Raw genomic sequence first — 23,291 nt, forward strand, 5'->3', positions numbered from 1 at the left:
CAAAAATACTAAAGTGAAAATACAAAATACCTAAACAGGCTGGCAGACAAACAGAACACACAGCACAGAATGAGGAAGACCATGACACAGAGCTAACGAGACAAGGGAAGCAAAACCAGACACAGACTATCAACACAAAACCGGAAACATAACACTGAGATACGGATTTGACAAAGGGATACACTTACACTATACATTGTCAATAAAATCATTAACATTTTTCAGAAACTGGCAAATTTTTTTAGATGTTTGCTTCTCTGGTAATTGCTATGACTGCTCCCCCCCTCTCTTGCTATATGTATGTGTGATTAAATTTAATGTTTATGTATGAACTCTGAATCAGAAAAAAAAAGCATGCTAAGTGTTATGAATAAACACTAAGAAGCAACGAAATTTTAATTGCGTTACTTAAATTGGGAAGGCTGTCAGAGGGAAGGAGTCATGACTCGGGAGGTTTCCAGCAACTCTCTGTTTCAGCTACGGTCAGTAACACGTCAGCTGAAACAGCAGATTCAACAAAATGCCACTGACCTGATTGCATTCAGTGGTCAAACTTGTATGTATCACTTGACAAAAACATAGTACACTGTACATCGGTTACTCACAATAAGAATTACAGAGTTTTGACAACAACTGTCCCTTTGGAAGAAAAAACCTTAAGTGTATGTTTTTTCTGCTGTGATGAAAGGAATTTTATCGAAATAACACCTATGGTTAAGAGGTTAAACATCCCTAATTGTTTAAAATCTCCAGGCTTTGGGGGCCTCCTGATCTGTAAAAATGGTCTTTCCCATATCTTAGAAATGTCTTGTGCTTATACATTACTTGGATTCATGTACAAATTAGTATATTAATGTGTGTACTATGGACCTTACAACCTTCAATTCAAATCCGTAGTTTGGCTGGTGGTAACTGGATTGACAACAAAAATGGTATTGGTAACTGGAAAGCTGTAACTCAGGTGGACCTGAGGACTCGATCTGACACAGCTCAACCCAACAAATCACCTCAGACCACCATCCTGCCAGCTCTGAGGTAAAGCTATTAACTTTGTTGTGGCTAGTTTTTTTAGTATTTGCAAACCATCATGAGAGGAAAGCATCAAACATTCATCATATATCTTGTTTGCAAATCAAAAATAAATTCAATACTTCATGGCATATGAAAAGAATGAATTATCATGTAATATATATCCTAAAACGGGTGTCGAACTCCAGGCCTCGAGGGCTGGTGTCCTGCAGGTTTTAGACCTCACCCTGGGTCAACAAACCTGAATCGAATGATTAATTCATTACCAGGCCTCTGGAGAACTTAAAGACATGTTGAGGAGGTAATTTAGCCATTTAAATCAGCTGTGTTGTATCAAGGACACATCTAAAACCTGCAGGACACCGGCCCTCGAGGGCTGGAGTTCAACACCTGTGTCCTAAAACATGTAACTGAAATATGGGTTCCTGAAAAATTTGATGTTTTTTCTTTACATAGAATCATGATAATAATCAGGACACCATTAGTCTGTTTAGGGCTAGGATTTAATTTAATTTTTGCCAGTGTTGGTTGTTTTTTAGCAACATGGTAATGCAGTGTGTTATTGTACCAAATTGAATAATTACATTAGTTACTATTATGTTGTTATTGTGTTACAAAGGTTCTTCAGTTATCTGTGTGCCAGATAGAAAGAAAAACGTAAAAGAAAGATTTTTTTTCTATCTGCTACAGTCAACCATTTTTAGTTGGTGTGCAGCAGGAAGACAGTGGTAGAGCAGTGCAATGTTACAGCCATAGAGTTTTTGAGTTGAGTTTTTGGGCATTACTTTTATTACATGAAAGATGTGTGTGATGGTAAAATGGAAACTAGGACAGAAACTTTATTGTACTGCTAAGAGAAATTTGGCTCTTTGCAATCATCTGTACAGACAGCATGCTAATGCTAAGCTTGCCAACAACCCAGAGTGATATTAAATCTCAGTGTATGCTGACCCCAGCATAGCAGAGCTTGATCAACAGTTCACCAAGACAGTGATGAGCAGTCAGGCTGTGCCCTCTGTTTGTACCTTTTTATGTTTCTAAAGTAGAATCACTTTGGGGATCTGGGTCCTGGTTTTTCATCTTTCCTTTGTGCTGTTGGTTTTATGTTCATAATTAGGAACTGAAGAAAAGATCCCGTGCGTTTCCTTCTAGGGTAGGTGTTAGGTATTTTGATACCATAGTAGCATTTACAGGATATTGTTTTATACAGGAAAACTGTTACTCAATAAGGCCCAACTACTAGTTGTTTTTCTCTTTCTCTGTGACCCAAGAATTAATGTGTAGGACTCACAAGCTGGTACCCCAAGGTCGAAAACACCACAGAGATGAGACCACTTCCTTACTCCCATCCTCCCTTTTTCTTTATCTCCTGGAAAAGGCTCGTTAAAGGCTAGGTGGTTCGTTTCAGAATTCACTGATGAAAGAACTCTGTATTCTATGTCTAGGAGTGTATTTTGCTGGGATGATCATAAATTGTAGCTGAGCTGATAAACTACACACAGGATACTTCTTTGCTCACAAGGCAGGAAGACGTTTCCTTATTTGGTCTGTACCGGTTTGAACTGGGAAAGCTGACACACGAACCTTTTTTCATCTATATTAACTGCTGTGTATCAAATAAACCTTTGAGTCGATTTGGGAAGACAACCTGAAGCAGTCTGTGTTTCCTTGTTCTCCCAAGCTGCTCCCGACGTCGTAACTAACCCAGCTGAATGGCATACCTGAGTGTTACTTTAAATAATTAGGAATCTTAGAAGGAAAGGACAGAACTCTGCTTATCGCTCACGCCACGGAGGAAACCCGGGAAGGCAATTTCCTTCAATTTTGGTGTCAGAAGTGGGATTACTGACAGAAGGTAAATATGCGTCTTTCATATTTATATAAAGACCTATTATACCTCTCTCAGTGATCGATCCATAAAAAAACGGGATATGCTGACGAAGTTTCACTTAGTGATCCAGAGAGATACACTGACTGACTTCCTCAGTCCCCGAATAAAGTAAATTAACCCTTGTGTGGTGTTGGTGGACACAGGAAGTTGCCTGTTGTCTTGAATATTTTAATTTTGTTTAAAAAATAATAATAATAATAATTAATTGTTTAATTAAACGTACGTTAAAAAGTGAGAAGTTGCTCACTCAGAAAAAGTGACACAGAAAGTTGCCTGTTGTCTTAAATACTTCTCGTTAAGTGAGAAGTTGCTCATCAAAGAGTGACACAGGGAGTTGCCTGTTATCTTGAAACATACGTTAAAAAGTGAGAAGTTGCTCACTCACAGAAAGCTAGTAAATAATTAAATTTAATTTTGTTAAAAAAAAAAAAACGAAAGAAAACTGAAAACGGGTCTCACAGACCCGATTACCATACAAGGGTTAAAAGCAGTAAATTAAAAGCAGAAAGACACAGGAAGTTGCCTGTTGTTTTACGAGAAGTTGCTCGTTAAGCGAGAAGTTGCTCGCTAAGTGAGAGTTGCTCACACAAACAAAAAATTGCTAGCAATAAATTTAAAGTGACCTCAGCTGTGCCGCAGCGAAAATACTAACATAAATCCTCCTAGCGTGTAAACCCCTCTGGAAATCACTGAACATGGGTCAGAATTATTCAAAGACCACAGACAGGTCCGATAAAAAATCTAAAGTACCTGTAAAACCAAAAATTAATAAAATACAAAATAAAGTCTCAAATAACGGCTCAGTATAACTCCCATTTCCGGTTACGTGTAACCTACGTCCGCGAATCGGTGAAGACGTCCATGATCACGTATCCAGAACATGCGGGAGTGCTTATGTGACTGACTTTGTTTACAACTTAAGAAGTTCAATGCATTCTAATTTATTTCCGGAGCCTTATCCCGAACGATTATCGCCAGAAAACAGGTCAGTAGAAATGTTGAATATCATTTGTGATAAGAAAAGTAGTCTGCTTAAAAAGTCCTGTAGAAAATATATGATAGAATGCCGCGACGTGATGCATCAAATGTTACCGCTATGGACAAAAGGAGGGTAAATAATGACAAAGTCGCCGATTTCTTTAAGAATCTAAAGAAATTCCTGCTAACAATGTCCAGAGACAAAATTGACTTAAATGCAGTAACTATGTGTAAACAGAAGCCTGATGAATCCATCCTAGTATTCATAAAACGCTTTATGCACTGTTGGACAAGCTAGAGGTGCAAATTTAGCTCAGTTTTCCAGCAGCCGCAGACACCCAGAGCAAAAATGAATTTGTGTATTTAATTTAACATAAAGGGTGAAATGTTTGCTGACACTGATAACAGCTTATGTTTTCTCTGCCCTATGTACCGACATGATGGAGAAGGAACATCCTCTGTGTCAGCTGGACCCTCAGCAGAGAATGAACTCAACATCCTTTTTGTCCGGTACTCCATGTCACACACTGTGCCAAAAAAAACCGTGTACAGACGCCACTAACAGGTAATCCCATGACTGGGAGCCACACTTTTGTTTCTCTCACACTGTTCAACAACATGATAACTGCTCACACAAGTGAAGGTCAAACAGTGATTTTGTCACATAACTCAGACATAGTTTATGACATAACTACACCATGTCGTCACATAGATCTAACCTACCCTATCGACTGTACTATTTCTGCACTTATGTTGCCAGCTGAATACCAGAATATGACATTATGGTCAAAAAGTGAGAATGATATAGGATTTATTGACTGTACACTTTATCACGTACACCTATTAAAACACAACAAGCAGTATATGTCAAGCAGCATCCCATTTCCACGGAAAAAGCCGCAGTCCTAGATGTCATGATAGGAGATTTATTGACTACAGGAGTAATAAAGCCCACACTCCTGTCAATCCTGTGCCAAAGCCTAACAAACCTGGCGTATGGCGTTTCATACAAGACTTAAGGCAAATTAATGCAGTCAACATTCCTCTGCCACCTCTCGTTTCAGATGTTCACAGCATATTGACATGCATTGCATACACATTTTCCCGTGGTGGATTTATGCTCCGCTCCTTTTTCTCAGTACCTGTGACACACAGCCGTTATTTGCATTCACACATAGAAATAAGCAGTACACTTGGACTCGTTTGCCCCAAGGCATGATAGACAGCTCTGCTGCTTTCTCAATGGTGCTCCACTCCTCCAGGGCTGCACCCTGATCCACATGTGGATGACCTCCTCCTCTGTGCTGAAAGTGAAAAAACTGTGTCAAACTGCTACACACATGCTTCTCCAGCACCTCCAAAAGACTGGCCACAAAGCATCTGCAAAGAAAATGCAGTACTGTCAGACTTCTGTTCAATATTTGGGATTCACACTGTCTCACGGAAAACGTTCCATGACTACAGACAGGGTCAAAGCTGTGACCTCCGTCCCTCGTCCCACTACACAGAAGGACATGTCGTCCTTCTTAGGCATGGTGAACTATTGCAGACAGTGGATACCAGACTGTTCTTTTCATGACCACATTCTGCGTGAATGTTGTAAAAAAGACAAGCCTCCTCGAATACTGTGGTCCACAGAAATGACTGCCTCTTTCAATGCATTACAGGGAGTGCTGACCTCCGCCACTCAAAGGTGCTGCCTGAATTGTTCAGGAATGCCGGCCTGCCTGAGAGCAGTAGCAGCTTGCTCTATCATGATAAGGGACTGCGAGAAGCTCACACTCTCACATGACACTATTCTACACACCAATCACAAGGTCACGACCATTGTAGCAAACATAACTAAACGACATATGCAAATCTCACTATAAAAGCGAGCAGCACACCTGATTCGCCATGACATTTATTGATACTATTCTGTGTTCTTCTGACCGACAGGTTGGCTCAGACAGGCTTGACGATCATGACTGCATGACACGTATACAGGAATCCACAGCACCACGTCCAGACTTAGAGCAAACACCTATCTCAGACTCAGCCACGGTTTATGTGGACGGGTCCTGTTCAAGGCCGAATGACAACTCATTTCTTTGTGGCTATTCAGTGGTAACAGTACCTGACATCATACTAGAGGCTCACTCATTACCATTTCACTCAGCACAAAAAGCAGAGCTCATGGCTTTAATACGCGCCTGTGAGCTACATTTGGATAAGCATGTGACAATTTACGCACACAGCCGCTATGCATTTGGCGTTGTGCATGACTTTGGCACATTGTGGAGACAGAGAGGATTTAGATCTGCTGATGGAAAATAAATTGCTAAATTGTGATTTTGTTCAAAGACTTTTTCAGGCTATACAGCTACCATCGGCCGTTGCAGTTGTAAAAACGAAAGGACACGGTACAGCTGACACAGACGAAGCAACAGGTAATGCCTTAGCAGACGTGACAGCCAAGGCTGCAGCTGCATCACAGCTCCCACCTCCGCAGGAAGTATTATCTGTGCCCCTACAGCTGCCACTTAAACTCCCAGACTATTTAGGAACAAATGTTGATTTAAAATTCATACAAGAGCAAGCCTCTGCATGTGATTACACCTATTGGGAGAATAATGACTGTACCTTAGATGACAGAGATGGCTTATACAAAATCTTAAGGGTTTGATTGCCCTCCCATATTCCCTGATGCCAGTCCTTGCCCGACATTTTCACTGTGTGAGTCATGTCGGACAAAGAGGGGTAATAGGGGCAATAAAATCAAGATTTGTAATTGAGAAAACATCACACGCAGTAAAACGCATATTAGCAACCTGTCTAACATGTGCACGAACTAATGTAGGAAAATCAAAAGCGAAACATCAGCATTTACCACAACCAGATTTTCCATTTCATACATTACAAATTGATTTTACACATATGCCAGCACAAGGAAGCATCAAGTACTTACTGGTAATAGTGGATCAATTTAGTAAATGGGTAGAAGCTTATCCAACCTCAAAAGAAACTGCAGAAGTAGTCTATCAAAAGTTGAGCAATGAAATAATACCCAGATTCGGAATACCTCACCAGATTAACAGTGATAGAGGATCTTCATTCACATTAGAAGTAATTCGAAAGTGTGCTAAAACTTTAATGACCTGGGTCAAATTACTTACTCAAGTCCTGTGTGAGATTAGAATGACTCAATCTGAAGTAACCAAATTATTTCCATTTGAAATAAGACTATTTCCAAGACCATGGTCAGCTTCCAGAGGGGCACCGCTAGTAGAAGGTGATGTATATTGCATTGTCCACTGATGTTCACAACCTGGTAGAAAAACTGAATAATAACTATCAGAAAGTTTGTCTCTCTCAGCCTTTCCCCTCCACAGTTCCACCAGTGGAGACAAGGAGACGCATGTTGGAGAAGCCACTAAAACCAAGGACACTCTGGGAGGCCGCGTTTTCCAGCCCCCCAGGCTTTACTGGCAGTGACGAAGAACCAGCATCCTCACAGACGGACAACCTCAGTGGATTCATGCCAGCAGGGTTAAGACCAGCCCAATCGGACCATCTCAGGCGTCGGATCAAGCAGACGACATCTCCGGCGAGCCAGCGCCCGGAACTAGAGCAAATAAACACACACGGGTAGATGACATCTCAGGCGAGCCAGCGCCCGGATCCAGTGCACACACGCAATCACTGATTAACACACAACGTCTGAAAGAACAACAACAAGGTACTCAAACATCCAGCAGGAACAGAAAGCCAAAAGTACCACATGATGTCTAACCTGATAAAGCCAGACTCATTTCATCCTGATAATGGAGAAGATGAAATGCCCATTGTCATCATACGACGCTTATTCAATGTCTCTCGAACCTGGGACCAGGCCAGGAGACGACTGAAGAACTGTTTTTCTTATATATTGTCTTATATATTTAGGTTATTTATCATATCTATCGCATTAACCTTAGGATTTCTCTTTGCTATTTTGTATTGTAAACTGCAACCATGTTCACATTTCTGCAGGTCATATTTTGCTGACTATACCTCATGCTCCATTTTGCAAGACACCTACTTAATGCACTCCTCACGTTCCCTAAAATCAGTAAATAGCAACATAGACGCCACTAATAAACCATTTTATGCACCCTCTAGAACAGGAGCTAACGCCTGGTATGAAAATGCCAGAACAGCCGCTCGTGATTTAGGAAACAGTAACTGTTATGTCTGTTCAAAGGCTAATCCAGAACAGGTAATAGTAGGATACCCCATATCCGGTTTCCCCCTCACTGAGGGACTAGAGAAAATCAGCGGAGATAATGCTCTCCTTAAAGACACTTTACAGTTGACTCTGAGCCCTCTCGACTGCCTACTTAGACACACACACACACCAACTAACCCTGAGACTCCATTAGGCGAATTATTGAAGTTATCTAATGACACCGCAGGGACCTGCGCCCCAATGAAACGCCCTAAGAATAGGTTAAAGCCCTCACTGCCCTTAGGACAGATCCCTCTCCATTTTAATACTAGTATGATATGTCTGCGCAGACTAAAGTTAACTGGCCCAGACACACACATAGATTATACAAAGGATAACTATACATTCTTCTCTGACTCCCCAGGTGCACGCTGTAATGAGACATGGCTAGCTGTCTCTGTGGCTGAAGTTGTATCATATCTGGAGGAACACACACACAGTTCAAGTTCGAGCAGAGATTCGATCATTGTTCCCCCAGACGGTGTATTAAATGACACTGACTGGGGGGAGTTAGTTAAATCACACATGGTCACGCGCCTAACTAGACCAATCCCACGTGCTTATTGGTTGTGCAATAATACCCTTAGATTAGCTTTACCTGTTGATTGGACCGGTACCTGTGGTCTAGTAACCGTTGATGTATGCTGTACTTTCATTCCCAATAATACCGCTCCTAACGGTTCATTCACACAAGCTATGAATAAACTTGAAGCATTGCAGATAGAACTAATTGCCAATACAGGTCACGGTCAGTGGCTACATAAGTGGCTACAGGACACGTTTGGAAGATGGAAGGAACTAATTGTAGCCTTTGTAACCGTTGCAGCATGTTTTTGATGATTATTGTCTGTTGTGTGGTACCCTGTGTACGTTCAATGATAACCCGTATAGCTACTAGTACAGCTACTTCAATGTATTTGCAATTGGCACAAATTGACCCAGATTATGTGTCAGATGTTACCAATGATGTTCCTGATGTGTATATTGAACATTAGGTTGTGAACTATTACATTTTATGATTTGCTTTTTATATTATGTTATTACATTTGTGATTTTTCCTTTCTATTTGAGTTATTATTTTTAAAAATAATAAAAGAGGGGAACTGTTAGGTATTTTGATACCATAGTAGCATTTACAGGATATTGTTTTATACAGGAAAACTGTTACTCAATAAGGCCCAACTACTAGTTGTTTTTCTCTTTCTCTGTGACCCAAGAATTAATGTGTAGGACTCACAAGCTGGTACCCCAAGGTCGAAAACACCACAGAGATGAGACCACTTCCTTACTCCCATCCTCCCTTTTTCTTTATCTCCTGGAAAAGGCTCGTTAAAGGCTAGGTGGTTCGTTTCAGAATTCACTGATGAAAGAACTCTGTATTCTATGTCTAGGAGTGTATTTTGCTGGGATGATCATAAATTGTAGCTGAGCTGATAAACTACACACAGGATACTTCTTTGCTCACAAGGCAGGAAGACGTTTCCTTATTTGGTCTGTACCGGTTTGAACTGGGAAAGCTGACACACGAACCTTTTTTCATCTATATTAACTGCTGTGTATCAAATAAACCTTTGAGTCGATTTGGGAAGACAACCTGAAGCAGTCTGTGTTTCCTTGTTCTCCCAAGCTGCTCCCGACGTCGTAACTAACCCAGCTGAATGGCATACCTGAGTGTTACTTTAAATAATTAGGAATCTTAGAAGGAAAGGACAGAACTCTGCTTATCGCTCACGCCACGGAGGAAACCCGGGAAGGCAATTTCCTTCAGTAGGGATTTGTGTTATTGTTTGGGACTGTAGCCTTTAGTATGGTAATCAGTTGAAAATGCATTTCAGAACATTTTGCAGAGCAACAAAACAAGTGTAACAAGTAGTGTGCTGAATTACATTCACTGGCAAGGAGTTAAGTACCAATACACATTATTTTTAATAAAAATACATTACTTCTTACATTACTTTTAAAAGCTTTGTGTGTTTCAAACAGGCAAACATTACATAAAAGTGCTTATCCCTAGCCTTAGATAGGTAGCTATGTAGCTAATGAAGTAAAGTTTAATAAACAAAAGTGATTTTGGATATACAAAATCTTTAGAGCTAGAGAGAAATATATTGTCTTTGCACTTATTAAAACCACAAGACAGTTCTACCTTTTAGGCGAGAATTTTTGACCTGTGATATCTCTGTGCCAGAGTTCCTTCAAACTGTAAGAGAGAATTCAGCCTGTTGGCCTTTGATCCTGATGGAGACGAGGTTCAATGCAGATATGGAGACACAGCAGCAGATGAGTGTAATCCTTGTACACCACCATCTCTTCTAACCATCACACCAGTAAGTTAAAAGCATTTTCATCTGTCTCAAGCTAAGTGTCACAAAGTTAAGACGTTATTATTCTTCTGAGGTTATTATTTAATCTAATAAATAATGAATAACATCACAATAAAATACAGTAATAACTTTCATACACCCAAAGGTTACACCCCCAAATATAGATTTGGGGTCATTGCTGAAACCTCAGTGGGTTATGTCGAGGAGGGAAATTATTTTACTGCTATTGTTAAATAATTGTCATTGCATTAATAATATAATCTGCAGCATGGATATTGCATTCCAAGGTTTAAACAGTGTCTCTTTCAGAAAGACTGAGTTGCAGGCTGACAGGAAGTTGTATGCAGAAGTGAAAGCAGGAAGTTATTTTGAGCCGCAGGCTAAGACGAGGCTTTAACAATGTAACAGATAGCTTTAAGAAGGCCTTAAGCAGTTATGACTATTTTATACACAATGCATATCTGTGCTTATTAAAGAGTTGGAGCTCGGTCAATTAATTGGGGGTCGGAAGCTTTGTTCGGCGCGATGTTCGGACAATCTATTGTGCAAGTGACTTGGAGCCATAGAAGGAATCGCAATACATGCTTACAAAACACTTATATCAGGTCATTTTATATTAAGGTTTTAGTAGAGGTTCTTGGTTAAAACATTTATTTAGTAGAAGACATACACATAGTCTCAGTGAGCTTCTGGTCTGGTAAAAGGTCAGAAGTGCAACAGGTGAATTGAGAAAGAGCATTTGAGGACGAGACACAGACAGTAGGTGAAGAGGTGACACAAAGAGCATGTGAGGTCAACACACACACACACACACTTTAAATTAGATTTATTTAAAGGAAGAGGTTAGTTATGTTTGGCTGTAACTGCAAAATTGTCTTGGTAAAAGAGGAACCGTTTCTTGGTGTCTCGGCAAGAAAGAGGAACAAGATAAGAACGGAAAGTACCACGCCATGAAAATAGAAGATGATTTTCTAGGTGAAAAGTCATGATGATGTTGATCTGATCTATGTATAAAATGTACTGGTGACGCATGAAGGGGCGTCAGTAAACAAACCCTGATGCTATAAAATATCTGTTCATGCTTTGATTAAGTCGAAGACTACTTCCTGTCTGCGTACAGAGTTGTCTTCCCACACGTGTGTTCATTAAAATCATCGTTTGACTTCACCCGGCCGGATCGGTGTGGTTATTCTTCGATCACCTCTTGTACCCTTCCTCAATACTGAATCTTAACATTTGGGGGCTTCGTCCGGTTATTGAGGAGGGAGAGTTGGAGGTTTAGACGGAGAAATCCGGGGTCTTAGGTGGTCTGACGGGCAGACATGAATTCCAGTGGTCTAAGTGAGTGGGCATAAGCCGGCTTATCCAAAAGGTAAGGCACTACCTGTTGAATTATTTCCAAAGTGTGCCAAATTGGACAGGATAAAATTTAAGTCTACTCACTGAAGTTACTGGTGGATGTCTGTTTTGATTTTGATGAAAATCTCATGAGTTGATGCAGTTAGAGTTCTGCTAAGAAGAAATGAAAGTAGTTAAGAGTCTGATAAGAAAAGTTTAAATAATGGGTTGAAGTCCCAAAGAAATTGAGTTAGAGTCTCAAGTAGTTTGGTAGGGTATTTGGTCATTTTGTGGGTTAAAGTCCCGGTTGGTCATTAGGTCAGACCTCTGTGGGTCAATTTGTGGGTTAGAGTCCCCATTGTCCATCAGGGTCGATCGGCCTCAGTTATACACTTTGTTGGGTGTTTTACTGTTGTTTCAAAGTATTATAAATTATTCTAGAACGGCAGTTAGAGTCTGCTAGGAAGCGCAGTGCTCAGAGGTAACGCTTGCCAATGCAAAGGACGCTTATGCATTGTCCTCGAAGAGGGATAGTCAGTTGGTCACTGTGGAGCTTGGGGCACTCCAGAATAACTAGGAGTTAGAATCTCCTTACCGTTTGAAACGGTATCTGCGCTTTTTTGGCCAGCAGAAGTGGATTTCGGGCGTGTAACTTTAACTTAACACTTCAAAGTTTGGGTTGGTTGACGCTTTTAAATTGAGTTAGGGATTTTAGAAATGAGGCCAGAAACAGTTAAAGTCTTGATACTGGTTAATTGGTCGCAAAAACTCAGGGAATTTATCCGCTGGGCGGTTATTTTAAATTTGTCTAAATTGTGTAGGCGCTAAAGCTGACAGATCTGACAGTAGTTGTAAATATAAGACGTCTTTGTAAAATAAGAGATCTCTGTGTGAAAGGAGTCTGAGGCAATGCTGCTGCTATTTTTAGACGGTGTGTGTGAGTGAAAATGCAAATTAGTAAGCAGTGAACTGTTTAAGCCACAGTTGGTTTTACAAATACTGCTGCAAACATTGTTGAGTGTGTGTTTCAAATGCCATTTATGTTTATTAGAGGACTATAAATAAAGTTTTGAGTTGCCGTAGTGGATGTATAGTAATTGACTGAGTTTGGATGTAGATATATAAATATATTGAGTGCACTGTATATACTTAAGGCTAACACATCACTTTCAGTAGTAACTGTTCTCCAGCATTAGTTGCTGGTGGGTTTTATTTTTTCAATTTCTTGTGTGTGCGGTGAGAATTAATGGAGGTTTCAATTTTTGTTTGTTTGTTTTTACTTGCTCTTTTTGATTATGACAAGCATGTCTAAAATACTCTTAGGAAAGTGTGTTGAGTTATATTCCTTAACTCTAGTCACAGTTTAAGTGTGAATGCGGTGACTAGAAGCTTTGACATGATGAATAAAGGTGTGAGAGGTATTTCTTGGGTGATGTAAAGTAGGACGTTTTAAAGTTTGAAAGTGTTTTTAATTTGAGAGAGGCATGAGTGATGTTATAAGAGTTTAGTTTATTTAAAAGGTGTGTGTGAGAGGATCATGAAATCATTGTGTGAATGATGCTACATTTTAGGTCAAAAGTTAGTAGAATTACAGAGGGTTTGTAGATTGTAAATACAAAATAAGTTTGATTAGCCTGGAGAAACAGCAAAGCAGCTTGAGCTGCTCTGAGCAGCTGCGTGCGGTGTGTGTGTAACAGGAAATGGTGTGGGTGACAGGAAGTTTGCATGCCCATATAAGGTGATGTGTGAACAGAGGAAGTCTGAGAGAGAAGTGTGTGCGTAGGCAAAATGCAGAGTGTGTGCGTGAAATAAGGGAGTATTGTTTTTACATCAAGGTTTAGTAGAGCTAAAGTAGAACGTCACAAACAAACAAAAGAAGGTAAAATGAAGAGAGAAAATAATGTGGTTCCCTGACCGGGAGAGAAAATAACTGACAATTACATTAATGAATAGAAAACACACATACACAAAGTGCCATATGAGAAATTATTCTAGGAAGGAGTCAGAATTGAGATAGCTTATTATAGAGATAGTTTAATATAAGATGCAATGAAGGAAGCAGCTTACATTCCTTTAATTCCCAGAGCCAGTGTGTTCCCTCCCCTGCCCACTTGGGCCCCGTATCAGGCGAGTATGGAAGGCTGGATAGCCCATGACGGGTAAGATCCCACCTCGAAACCCTGGGACAACCTAAGGCAGGCACAGTCACGATTACTCTCGGCTTCAGTAAGAAGACGGGACCTGACGGGTAAGGCCGCTGGGCTAGGGTGGAGGTGGAAAGTGGCAAGTGGAGCCCTACCTTCTGGCTGAGGACAAGGAATGCTGCTATTTAAGATAGGAAATCAGAATTTGGGTTAGTAAATTTGGGGAGGAGAAAATTGACTGTTTAAAGGCAAAATTATGAAGGAGTCTGACACACTGTAAAAGCACCATATGCAAATTCACACACACAAACAGAAAATGCATTAAACTTATAAAGACAAGACAAGCTCATGGAGTATAATGCATAGACACTGATTAAACCTAGCTAAGAACACAAACATAGGCAATGAAGAACAGCTTGCTATCTTGTATGAATGATACAAGGGTGTGAATGTTTAATAAAATACATTTGAGTTTGTAATTGAGGAATAGAATAAGCCATATGACAAAGGGAGTTATGAAAACGAAAAAGGGATTAAAGTAGTTTTAAAAAAGAGTGACTTAGGAGTGCTCTCGTACTGAGTGATCAACACTAGTGATCACGGTTGGAAGAAATAAAATGATTTAATGAGTTGGGAATGTTTAAACATATGTTTCTGTTGTTACAGCTTCTTGAGAGATGACTCAGTATGCAAATTAGCTGGAGTGTGTGTGTGACTGTGACTTTCAGGAAGAGGAAGCATAGCAGAGACGAGAAGTGCAGATTGGGGTAGGGAATTTATAGTTTAGTGATTATATGATGTCGTAAGGGGTCTTATGCTGAATTTAAGAGTATAAGGGGGTGATTTTTGTTTGCAAATTGTGTGGTTTTAATGAGACTTTTGGTGTATTGAGGAGGTGAAATTATGTGGTGGCAAGATTTGTGTGTTTAAGGTTGTTGTGGTGATGGGTTGATTCTGTCAGGTAGGTTGTTGTTGGTGTTTTTGTTTTAAATAGAGGGAGTTTTAGGAAACATGGACATGTCTAAAATTGGGCCCATTATTTTGTAACAGTGCACTTAAAGAAAACCTGTCAGGTGATTTTGTTTTGTGTTTATGAGCTAACAATCAGCTCTATTGTTTTCATTTCTGTTTTAAGCAGGCCTGCAACAGTGAATAACGGCGCTGAAAATTCTCGGGAAGAGCAAATATAAGGCGGCTTTCCAGATTACAATTGGCTGAGGAGAGCTACCTGGGGACAATTCAGGTCGTAAGTCCCTGTAAAAAGGATTTTATGCGAGTCAATCCAGTCCAAAAGTATAAAGAAATATTTTCCTATGGAAAATAAAAAATGACGGAGCTCATTTTGCTGAGGGTGGAGTATCTGATCGTGCGGGAGGCTCCACTATCAGCAAATACATGGTGTGACTGCATGTGAGTGAATGTGTGACTGGATGAAGGTGAGGATGAATAAATGTGGATAAACAATTTGTTTTTACCAGAGAAAATTTCTGTTTTGTTTTTTTAGGTGGGGTTAGATTATGGGATTATAGTATATTGTTGGGAGAATGCCAAATGCTAAAGGGGAAATATTTTTTGATGTAACTCAGTTACCATTAATTGTAGAAACACATGACTGATAACTGTTCTGTTTTAAGTTTATTTTTATGACAATAGATTGGATCATGAGTGGGGAAAACTGAGCAGTTTTAAGTTTTGTATAGTATCTTGACACATGAAATGTATCAAGATAAAGGGAGGTTTAGGGTTTAATAATTTAATTGTTTAATAATTTAGGATCATTTTAGGACCTTTTGGGTTTTTGATCATTTGGATATGGTAAAACTGAAACTGTTATTTTTAAGTTAAGGTTAAAGGATTAAAAGTGAACTTGTCACGGTTTGCGAGGCAAGCCGTGTGGAGTTGTAGAAAAGGACCCAAAAGGCGGCAGCTCTGGTGCAGGTGAATATTTATTTACAACGGTGGGCACAAAACAGCACTGGTGGAAAAATAAGAAACCGGAAACCTGAATTGGGTAAGCTAATAACACAAACCAGAAACGAGGATGCAGGGAGACCGAGGGGAAACAACACAGACAAACCAGCAACTACCATAACAGAAGACACAACTTAAATACACCCAGAGCACGGGGAGAACACAGACATAACAGGCTGGGGGAAACATGGAATAAACACAAAGAGAGACGAGAGCTCATAAATACACAGAGGGGCACAAGGGGGTAAGAGTCACAAAGGGAAAAACACTTAGGGAACACCACAACAGGACACCTCAGAAAACCTGGCCTAAATAAGGAGCGAAAATACAAGGAACCAAGAATGCTGGGCCAACATGGCCCAGGACCATGACAGAACTGAATCCTGTTTAGAAGATACAATGCCGGTTTTTCAAAGCTGTGAATAAATCTTAGAGGGAAAATTAGTGAGGGTTGAAGGGGTAGAACAGCTTTGATTTTTTGATCTTTAGAAGAAGTGGTTATAATGTAGGCTTACACATACAGATATTACATAGGAGGTATTTTTAGGATAAAAGGGGGAGCTTATAAATAGAAATGATTTTTATACATATTGCATTTTGTGCTTTTAAAGGAGTTGTGGCTCAAATTTGTCTCTGGAGGGTCACGAGCCTTTGGCTAGCGCTATGATTAGCCAATCTACTGTGAGGATAATATGAGTTCATGAAGGATTGCACACGCTTACAGACACAGAGTTAAGAAACACACATGACAGTATTGATTCCAGGCAAAAGGCCTTAAATTCATTTAGCTTTTAACTGAACTTAAAGAAGGACCAAAGAGGAAGGAAAGCATATGTTTTGGTTAAGTCTGATACATTAGAATTAGAAGGTATTGTTACATTAAAAGGAGCAAAATGAAATAAAAAGGCTATACCAAAACAGGTGATAACATAGGAAATGTGAGGTTTTAAAATGAAGTTAGTGTTAACACATAGGAGTTGTTTCAAGGCAGCATTTAGCTATGATGAAATGTATACAGGAGTAATTGCTTATATGCTTAAACTTAATTGATTAAAGTGGTTGTTTTCTTTTGGAGTAGATTAACTTGCAGCAGCGACAACTTGTGCACAGGATGTTGATGATCAGATAAGGGAAAATAGAGCGAGCAACTGGACGTGAAAGCAGGGCTTAAAGAGTTTAAAGTGATGAGGAACGTTGAAGAATATACATAAATACAAGTCAATAAGTTAAGAGCATAATTAGGATCAGGCTTTTGATTAAAGAGTCCCAGATAGGATAAGTTAGGGAGATGCAAGAAAAGGTGTTTTGTTTCCTTTGCAGAAGATCTCGGCGACCACAGGAGGGGCGAGGATCCTGGAGATCTCGAGGTTCGAGACCACCAGAGAAGGGTCTGCGTGAGGACACAATGTATTGTGACCTCTGGTGTTCCAGAGGTCAAAAGAGGGAGTGTCGAGGAGGGAAATTATTTTACTGCTATTGTTAAATAATTGTCATTGCATTAATAATATAATCTGCAGCATGGATATTGCATTCCAAGGTTTAAACAGTGTCTCTTTCAGAAAGACTGAGTTGCAGGCTGACAGGAAGTTGTATGCAGAAGTGAAAGCAGGAAGTTATTTTGAGCCGCAGGCTAAGACGAGGCTTTAACAATGTAACAGATAGCTTTAAGAAGGCCTTAAGCAGTTATGACTATTTTATACACAATGCATATCTGTGCTTATTAAAGAGTTGGAGCTCGGTCAATTAATTGGGGGTCGGAAGCTTTGTTCGGCGCGATGTTCGGACAATCTATTGTGCAAGTGACTTGGAGCCATAGAAGGAATCGCAATACATGCTTACAAAACACTTATATCAGGTCATTTTATATTAAGGTTTTAGTAGAGGTTCTTGGTTAAAACATTTATTTAGTAGAAGACATACACATAGTCTCAGTGAGCTTCTGGTCTGGTAAAAGGTCAGAAGTGCAACAGGTGAATTGAGAAAGAGCATTTGAGGACGAGACACAGACAGTAGGTGAAGAGGTGACACAAAGAGCATGTGAGGTCAACACACACACACACACACTTTAAATTAGATTTATTTAAAGGAAGAGGTTAGTTATGTTTGGCTGTAACTGCAAAATTGTCTTGGTAAAAGAGGAACCGTTTCTTGGTGTCTCGGCAAGAAAGAGGAACAAGATAAGAACGGAAAGTACCACGCCATGAAAATAGAAGATGATTTTCTAGGTGAAAAGTCATGATGATGTTGATCTGATCTATGTATAAAATGTACTGGTGACGCATGAAGGGGCGTCAGTAAACAAACCCTGATGCTATAAAATATCTGTTCATGCTTTGATTAAGTCGAAGACTACTTTCTGTCTGCGTACAGAGTTGTCTTCCCACACGTGTGTTCATTAAAATCATCGTTTGACTTCACCCGGCCGGATCGGTGTGGTTATTCTTCGATCACCTCTTGTACCCTTCCTCAATACTGAATCTTAACAGTTAGAACACACTTTATTGTTTTTTGCCTCATGGTCATGCCACCTTCCAATTTCTGACAATTTCAAAGATGTCCTAAAAAGCTATTTCAAAATAGCTTCTTCTTATAAAACATAAATTCAGCTATATAAACATGTAACTGGTTTCTCTCTGTGTTTCCTTCTCCTGTAGTCTTGCAAACTGACCTTTCATTCTGCGAGTAGGAGTGATGAAGGTGCATATGCAATACAGCTGGAGATGGAGGACTTTCCCAAGCAGACCATCTTTCTCCATCAAAGTGATGATGTGGAGACAACAAGGACTCCCAGTGATGCTCTCAGCAAAATACCAATCAGATTTGGTCTAATAGGTAGGTCGTTAACTTTTAACCTCTTAACTATTTCACAGTCCTTCAGAGTCCTGGATGAAAACTCCTACAGATGCAGTTGTCTACATCTGTGGATCATCCCATTCTTCTGCAATCATCTGACATCAGAAGAGTAATTAAATACTTACTGTGTAGGTCTTGGATTTGCATTTCTGTACTACTTATGACTCTTGACTCAATTGCTTTGCATTTGGGGGCACAATAACCAGCTAACACAGCAATACATGTCCCACACAAAGTTACAACATTGTTACATTTGAAGCACCTACAGCTACATTTACAGCTACTTGGCTATATTTTTGTTGTTGAAATAACTTTCAAAATCATATCTCATTTTAAATCCTAGCTTGCCAAATTAAGTCACTAACTGATATGATCTTGAATTAATATGGCACCTTTTTGTTTTGTTCCAGTGGACCCGCCTGTGCCATCCTGTTCAGAGGGAGCCTACCTGCCCAAGTTTCTGCCTCCAACCCCCGTCAGTGGGGCTCAGCTGTTGGCCTATATTAATGAAACATTGAATATTACCATTATGGCAGAGGCAACCAACACCATGTAAGTTAAAGAGAAAGACACAAAACACTGGCATATGTAAAGAATATTTTTGTTTCAAACTTTCTCCTAGATTGTGTGTGAGCATAATATAGAACCTTTAAAAAAAAAAAAAACCGTTTGTGACTCTTTTCAGTGTTTTTCATTTTCATTGCAAATCAAAATCAGTAACGCTGCCATATATGATTCCTTGCTTGTTCAGAATATACATTTCTTTCCAAAAAATTGTGTATATAAAAACTATATGAAAAACACACAACTTTAAGAAAAAATTCATTCATGAACATTTGTCTTGATTCACACTTTTAGTAAATATAATGCACTATTGAAGTACATCCCTGTCTAGTCACATTTGAAGAAAAATAGTAAAATTGATGTCTAGATCTGCTGAAGATAAATAAATTGCAGACATTAAATTATTAAATACATTTTAATACTAATAAGAATTATAGTTAAAAAGCAAACAAACAAACCAAAAAACAAAAAATTACATTTCTCACTGGATCACTGTAAAGTCATACATGAAGTAGTGGTAACATCCAATCCATCACTTGTAATAGTTTGAGGTGAACAGGGCATGAATTCAAATATGGTGCGATCATTATGTGGCATAAAAACATTTTAGAAATCCAGAACAAACAACATTAATTTCAACATGCAGAATAATTATTAAACCATATATTACATGAGTTTAATCAAATTACTACTCTTAGTTTTGATGTTATGACAACAAGAGTGGGAGTAGGTTGGGGTGAAAAACCCAATTTCCCAAATTCTGGAGGGACACTGAACTCTGACAAACTTTAGGTCATTATTGGTTGGCCACATGCAATAATGTCAGTATCAGCCACATAACCTGATCTTTGCTGATTAGCTGGGACAAAATCCACGTGGTTCTACAACCTCACAGTGAGTCATGGGAAGGCCAATTTTGATGTCCATCTAGGTTACCAAATATACATTTAATTTACCCAAGAAAGGGCAAGTAACCAAGTTAGAATATAACTTGATCTGGATCACCCTACACTACCCATGCAATGTCACCTATGTTGCATTGCTACATAGATGTCCTACATGAATGCCTTGACAGTGCAAGACATTTTTTATTTGATTTTTGTTTGCAATGTAGAATGTTTTGAATTGCAGGTCAAAAATAAATAAATAGATGTGTTTGAAAAAATCAGATGCAGGACTGGGAAAATTATTTAGCAGAGGCATTGATAGAGAGCTGTCTTTGCTTGCTCGTTTCCTCTTTAAACATATTGTTTAAGATGTATTTCTTTTTGTAAAAAGATACAATAAAAAGAACGGTGATGAAACAGTCTGCAATAAATTCTGATGTTTGCACTCTGATTTACCCCTACATGCCAAATCTCTATTTTATGTATTTTTGTAAGGGTCTCAAAGCTTTTGTTCAGTGGACCACACAGCGTTGTGAAACATGTTGTATCACATGGAGAATTCATCCTGACCTGGACACCATCTGACAGTGAAGATGAAGAAAACCATCCCATCTGCTTCGTAGTCCAGGCAGAGTTAAAGTCAGATGGTTTAAACATTTTCGCACCACCATTTTTATGGACATATGTTGTACTGTTTCATTTTTTAATTACTATGTTTTGGATTTCTTTTCCCAGTACGGCCAAGTATCACTCTGAGCTACGCTGTGTGATTGTGAGCATTCAAATTAGTGAGTAAACTCCAAAAATGTGCATTTCCTTCATTGATTACTGTAACTGTTTATTTTTACATATTTGTTTATTATATTTTCAGGACCAATCACCACTCCTCTGCCAACAACTGTTCTGCCTTCAACCACCCCAGAACATACAACCACTCTTCTGTTCAGTACGTGAAATATAGAGGAGCTGATGCAGATCATGAATTTTGCCAAAGGCCTGTATCATGATGGCAGTTCAAACTCTCATTATTAGTTATTTATTATAACCAGTGGCAAAAAGACAGTTAACAATTGTACTTCCTGTCATATTGCTTTTTTTTGCAACAGAATATATGAGCTTCATTTAGATATTTGATGTGTTGAAGTAAAATCTTATGTTTGATGTTTGGATTTACTACATCTTTCACTACATTTCTCTGTTATTTAATAGTAAATGAAACAGAAGATCAGAAGAAGGTGCTGTATGAGTCCACAGGATCAGGTAAATATGATTATTTTTCATAGCTTGAAAGTGAATAGCTGTCATGGAAATATTGTTTGAGCTTAAAAGCAGCTTAAAGATTGTCAGCTTTTATGTTTATCCTTCTTCTACATGCAGGTGACGACAGCACAGGTGCTGGCAAAGTTGTTGGTATTGTGTTTGGTGTTGGAGCCGTCGCAGCCATCGTTGGCATTGCCTTGTGGGCTTTAAATCGAAGTTCTCCTGTGCTCTGTGAGTCACAACATTTGCTACTTTTCCAAAATTTTTAAAAGGATTTTCTGATGATACACATTATTTAAGGCTGTGGTTCACCTGTCTTTTTGGTTTGTTTTTGAATTTTACAGAAAAAAAGTTGGAGCTTTGGATGAAGATGGGGAAAACAAACCTGTAGAATCTGGAAATCACTGGTCTTCTAGCTACTTTCAGCTGCTCGCTTCTTGCGTCCCATTCCAATTTCTACAAATGTAAATGTTATATAATGCAGGTCTGCATTTTACTGTCAAAGCCTCACATAAATGGTCAATGAACTGTTTTGAGTCTTTGGCTCCATCTGTTGGTGAAATGATGGCATTAATGTACAAGGTTGTTCATTAAAGCTACAGGCAGACTCCCACAGATGCAGGTGACTCTGTTTTATCAGAGAAAAATTTAAATACTGGCAAAAGGAAATATCTACAGAGACAACATGTGAAAGTAAAACGTCATGCGTGAGAGCTAAAAACCTCAAAAGATATGAAAATTTTCAACCAACATGGTACAAAATGTAGTGTTGTAAGAGGGCGGGTATTTCTCACCACTGTGGTTTTTTCGTTAGTCGATCTTCACTGAGGACATTTTTATGTTGGACATTCTAAACCATAATCCTAATCCCAAATTGGCTCACAGTTGTTAAAAAAAATAAACAATAAAAAAATTATTTTATTTACGATAGAAGATACCAGCTCTCCCTCCACTCACCCCTAATTGATTGCAGCAATGGGAAGCCCTCCCAGAGCCTGGATCTGCTGGAGGTTTCTTCCTGTTTTAAAACATGTTTTTCTTTCCACTTTCACCAAGTGCTTGCTCATAAGGGGTCATCTGATTGTTGGGGTTTCTCTGTGTTATTGTTCGGTCTCTACCTTACACACCTTGAGGCACCTGTTCTTGTGATGCTATAAATAAAAATGAATTGAACTGAACAGAATACCAGATCATATTAGATGTTTGAAATGAGGAAATGAACCATTTCATGTTGGCCTTAACAAGATCTTTCTATTCCCTGTGTGAACTTCTTTGTCATTTTTTTGGATTTGTTATCTGTATCTCTTTAAAAAAAAATACACAGATAATTTTGGAATTATTTAATTCACTGACATCATTAATTCGCCCTGACAAATTGTCTATCATTAACTTTCTGGGCAGTCCAGACTCTTTACAAGTCAAGTCATATATATGCTCAAAAAAAATTAAATGGATTCTTTGAAATGATTACTTTGGTTTAAGAGCCTCATTTCCTATAGCTCAAGAAACATTTTGCTCACTGATGTATTCTTTGGATACTTTTGTGCAGCTGTCATTGATTCTCAGCTGATTAACACATTTACATGTTATGGCAACATTGATGTCTGTCAGTATCCTAAAACTCACAGTAGTCCCTGTTGAACTGTTATCAACAGGAGCTTTTCATTTAGCAACTCCTTGACTGCATTTTATGACAATGACCTTTGAACCTATGTTATTGGTTTCCTTATTTATTCAGTGTTCAGTGCAACAAACCTTTTCCACCAGAGAGGGAATTTCTGTGCACATTTTAACTCACTCTCTGAT

The 23,291-nt window shown here is 39.0% G+C and overlaps 1 protein-coding gene across 1 annotated transcript; it reads left to right on the forward strand.

Annotated features, from left to right (window-relative positions):
• Positions 1-429: 429 nt before the first annotated feature.
• Positions 430-22,715, forward strand: LOC309701670 (uncharacterized protein). Its single transcript, XM_082525818.1, has 8 exons — positions 430-482; positions 898-1,035; positions 20,721-20,864; positions 20,961-21,013; positions 21,097-21,171; positions 21,435-21,485; positions 21,603-21,716; positions 21,830-22,715. Coding segments are annotated over exons 1-8 (618 nt in total). The 5' UTR covers positions 430-441; the 3' UTR covers positions 21,832-22,715.
• Positions 22,716-23,291: the final 576 nt, after the last annotated feature.

This window comes from Aulonocara stuartgranti, assembly GCF_965226115.1.
Source record: "Aulonocara stuartgranti genome assembly, chromosome: 3".
Classification (NCBI taxonomy): domain Eukaryota; kingdom Metazoa; phylum Chordata; class Actinopteri; order Cichliformes; family Cichlidae; genus Aulonocara; species Aulonocara stuartgranti.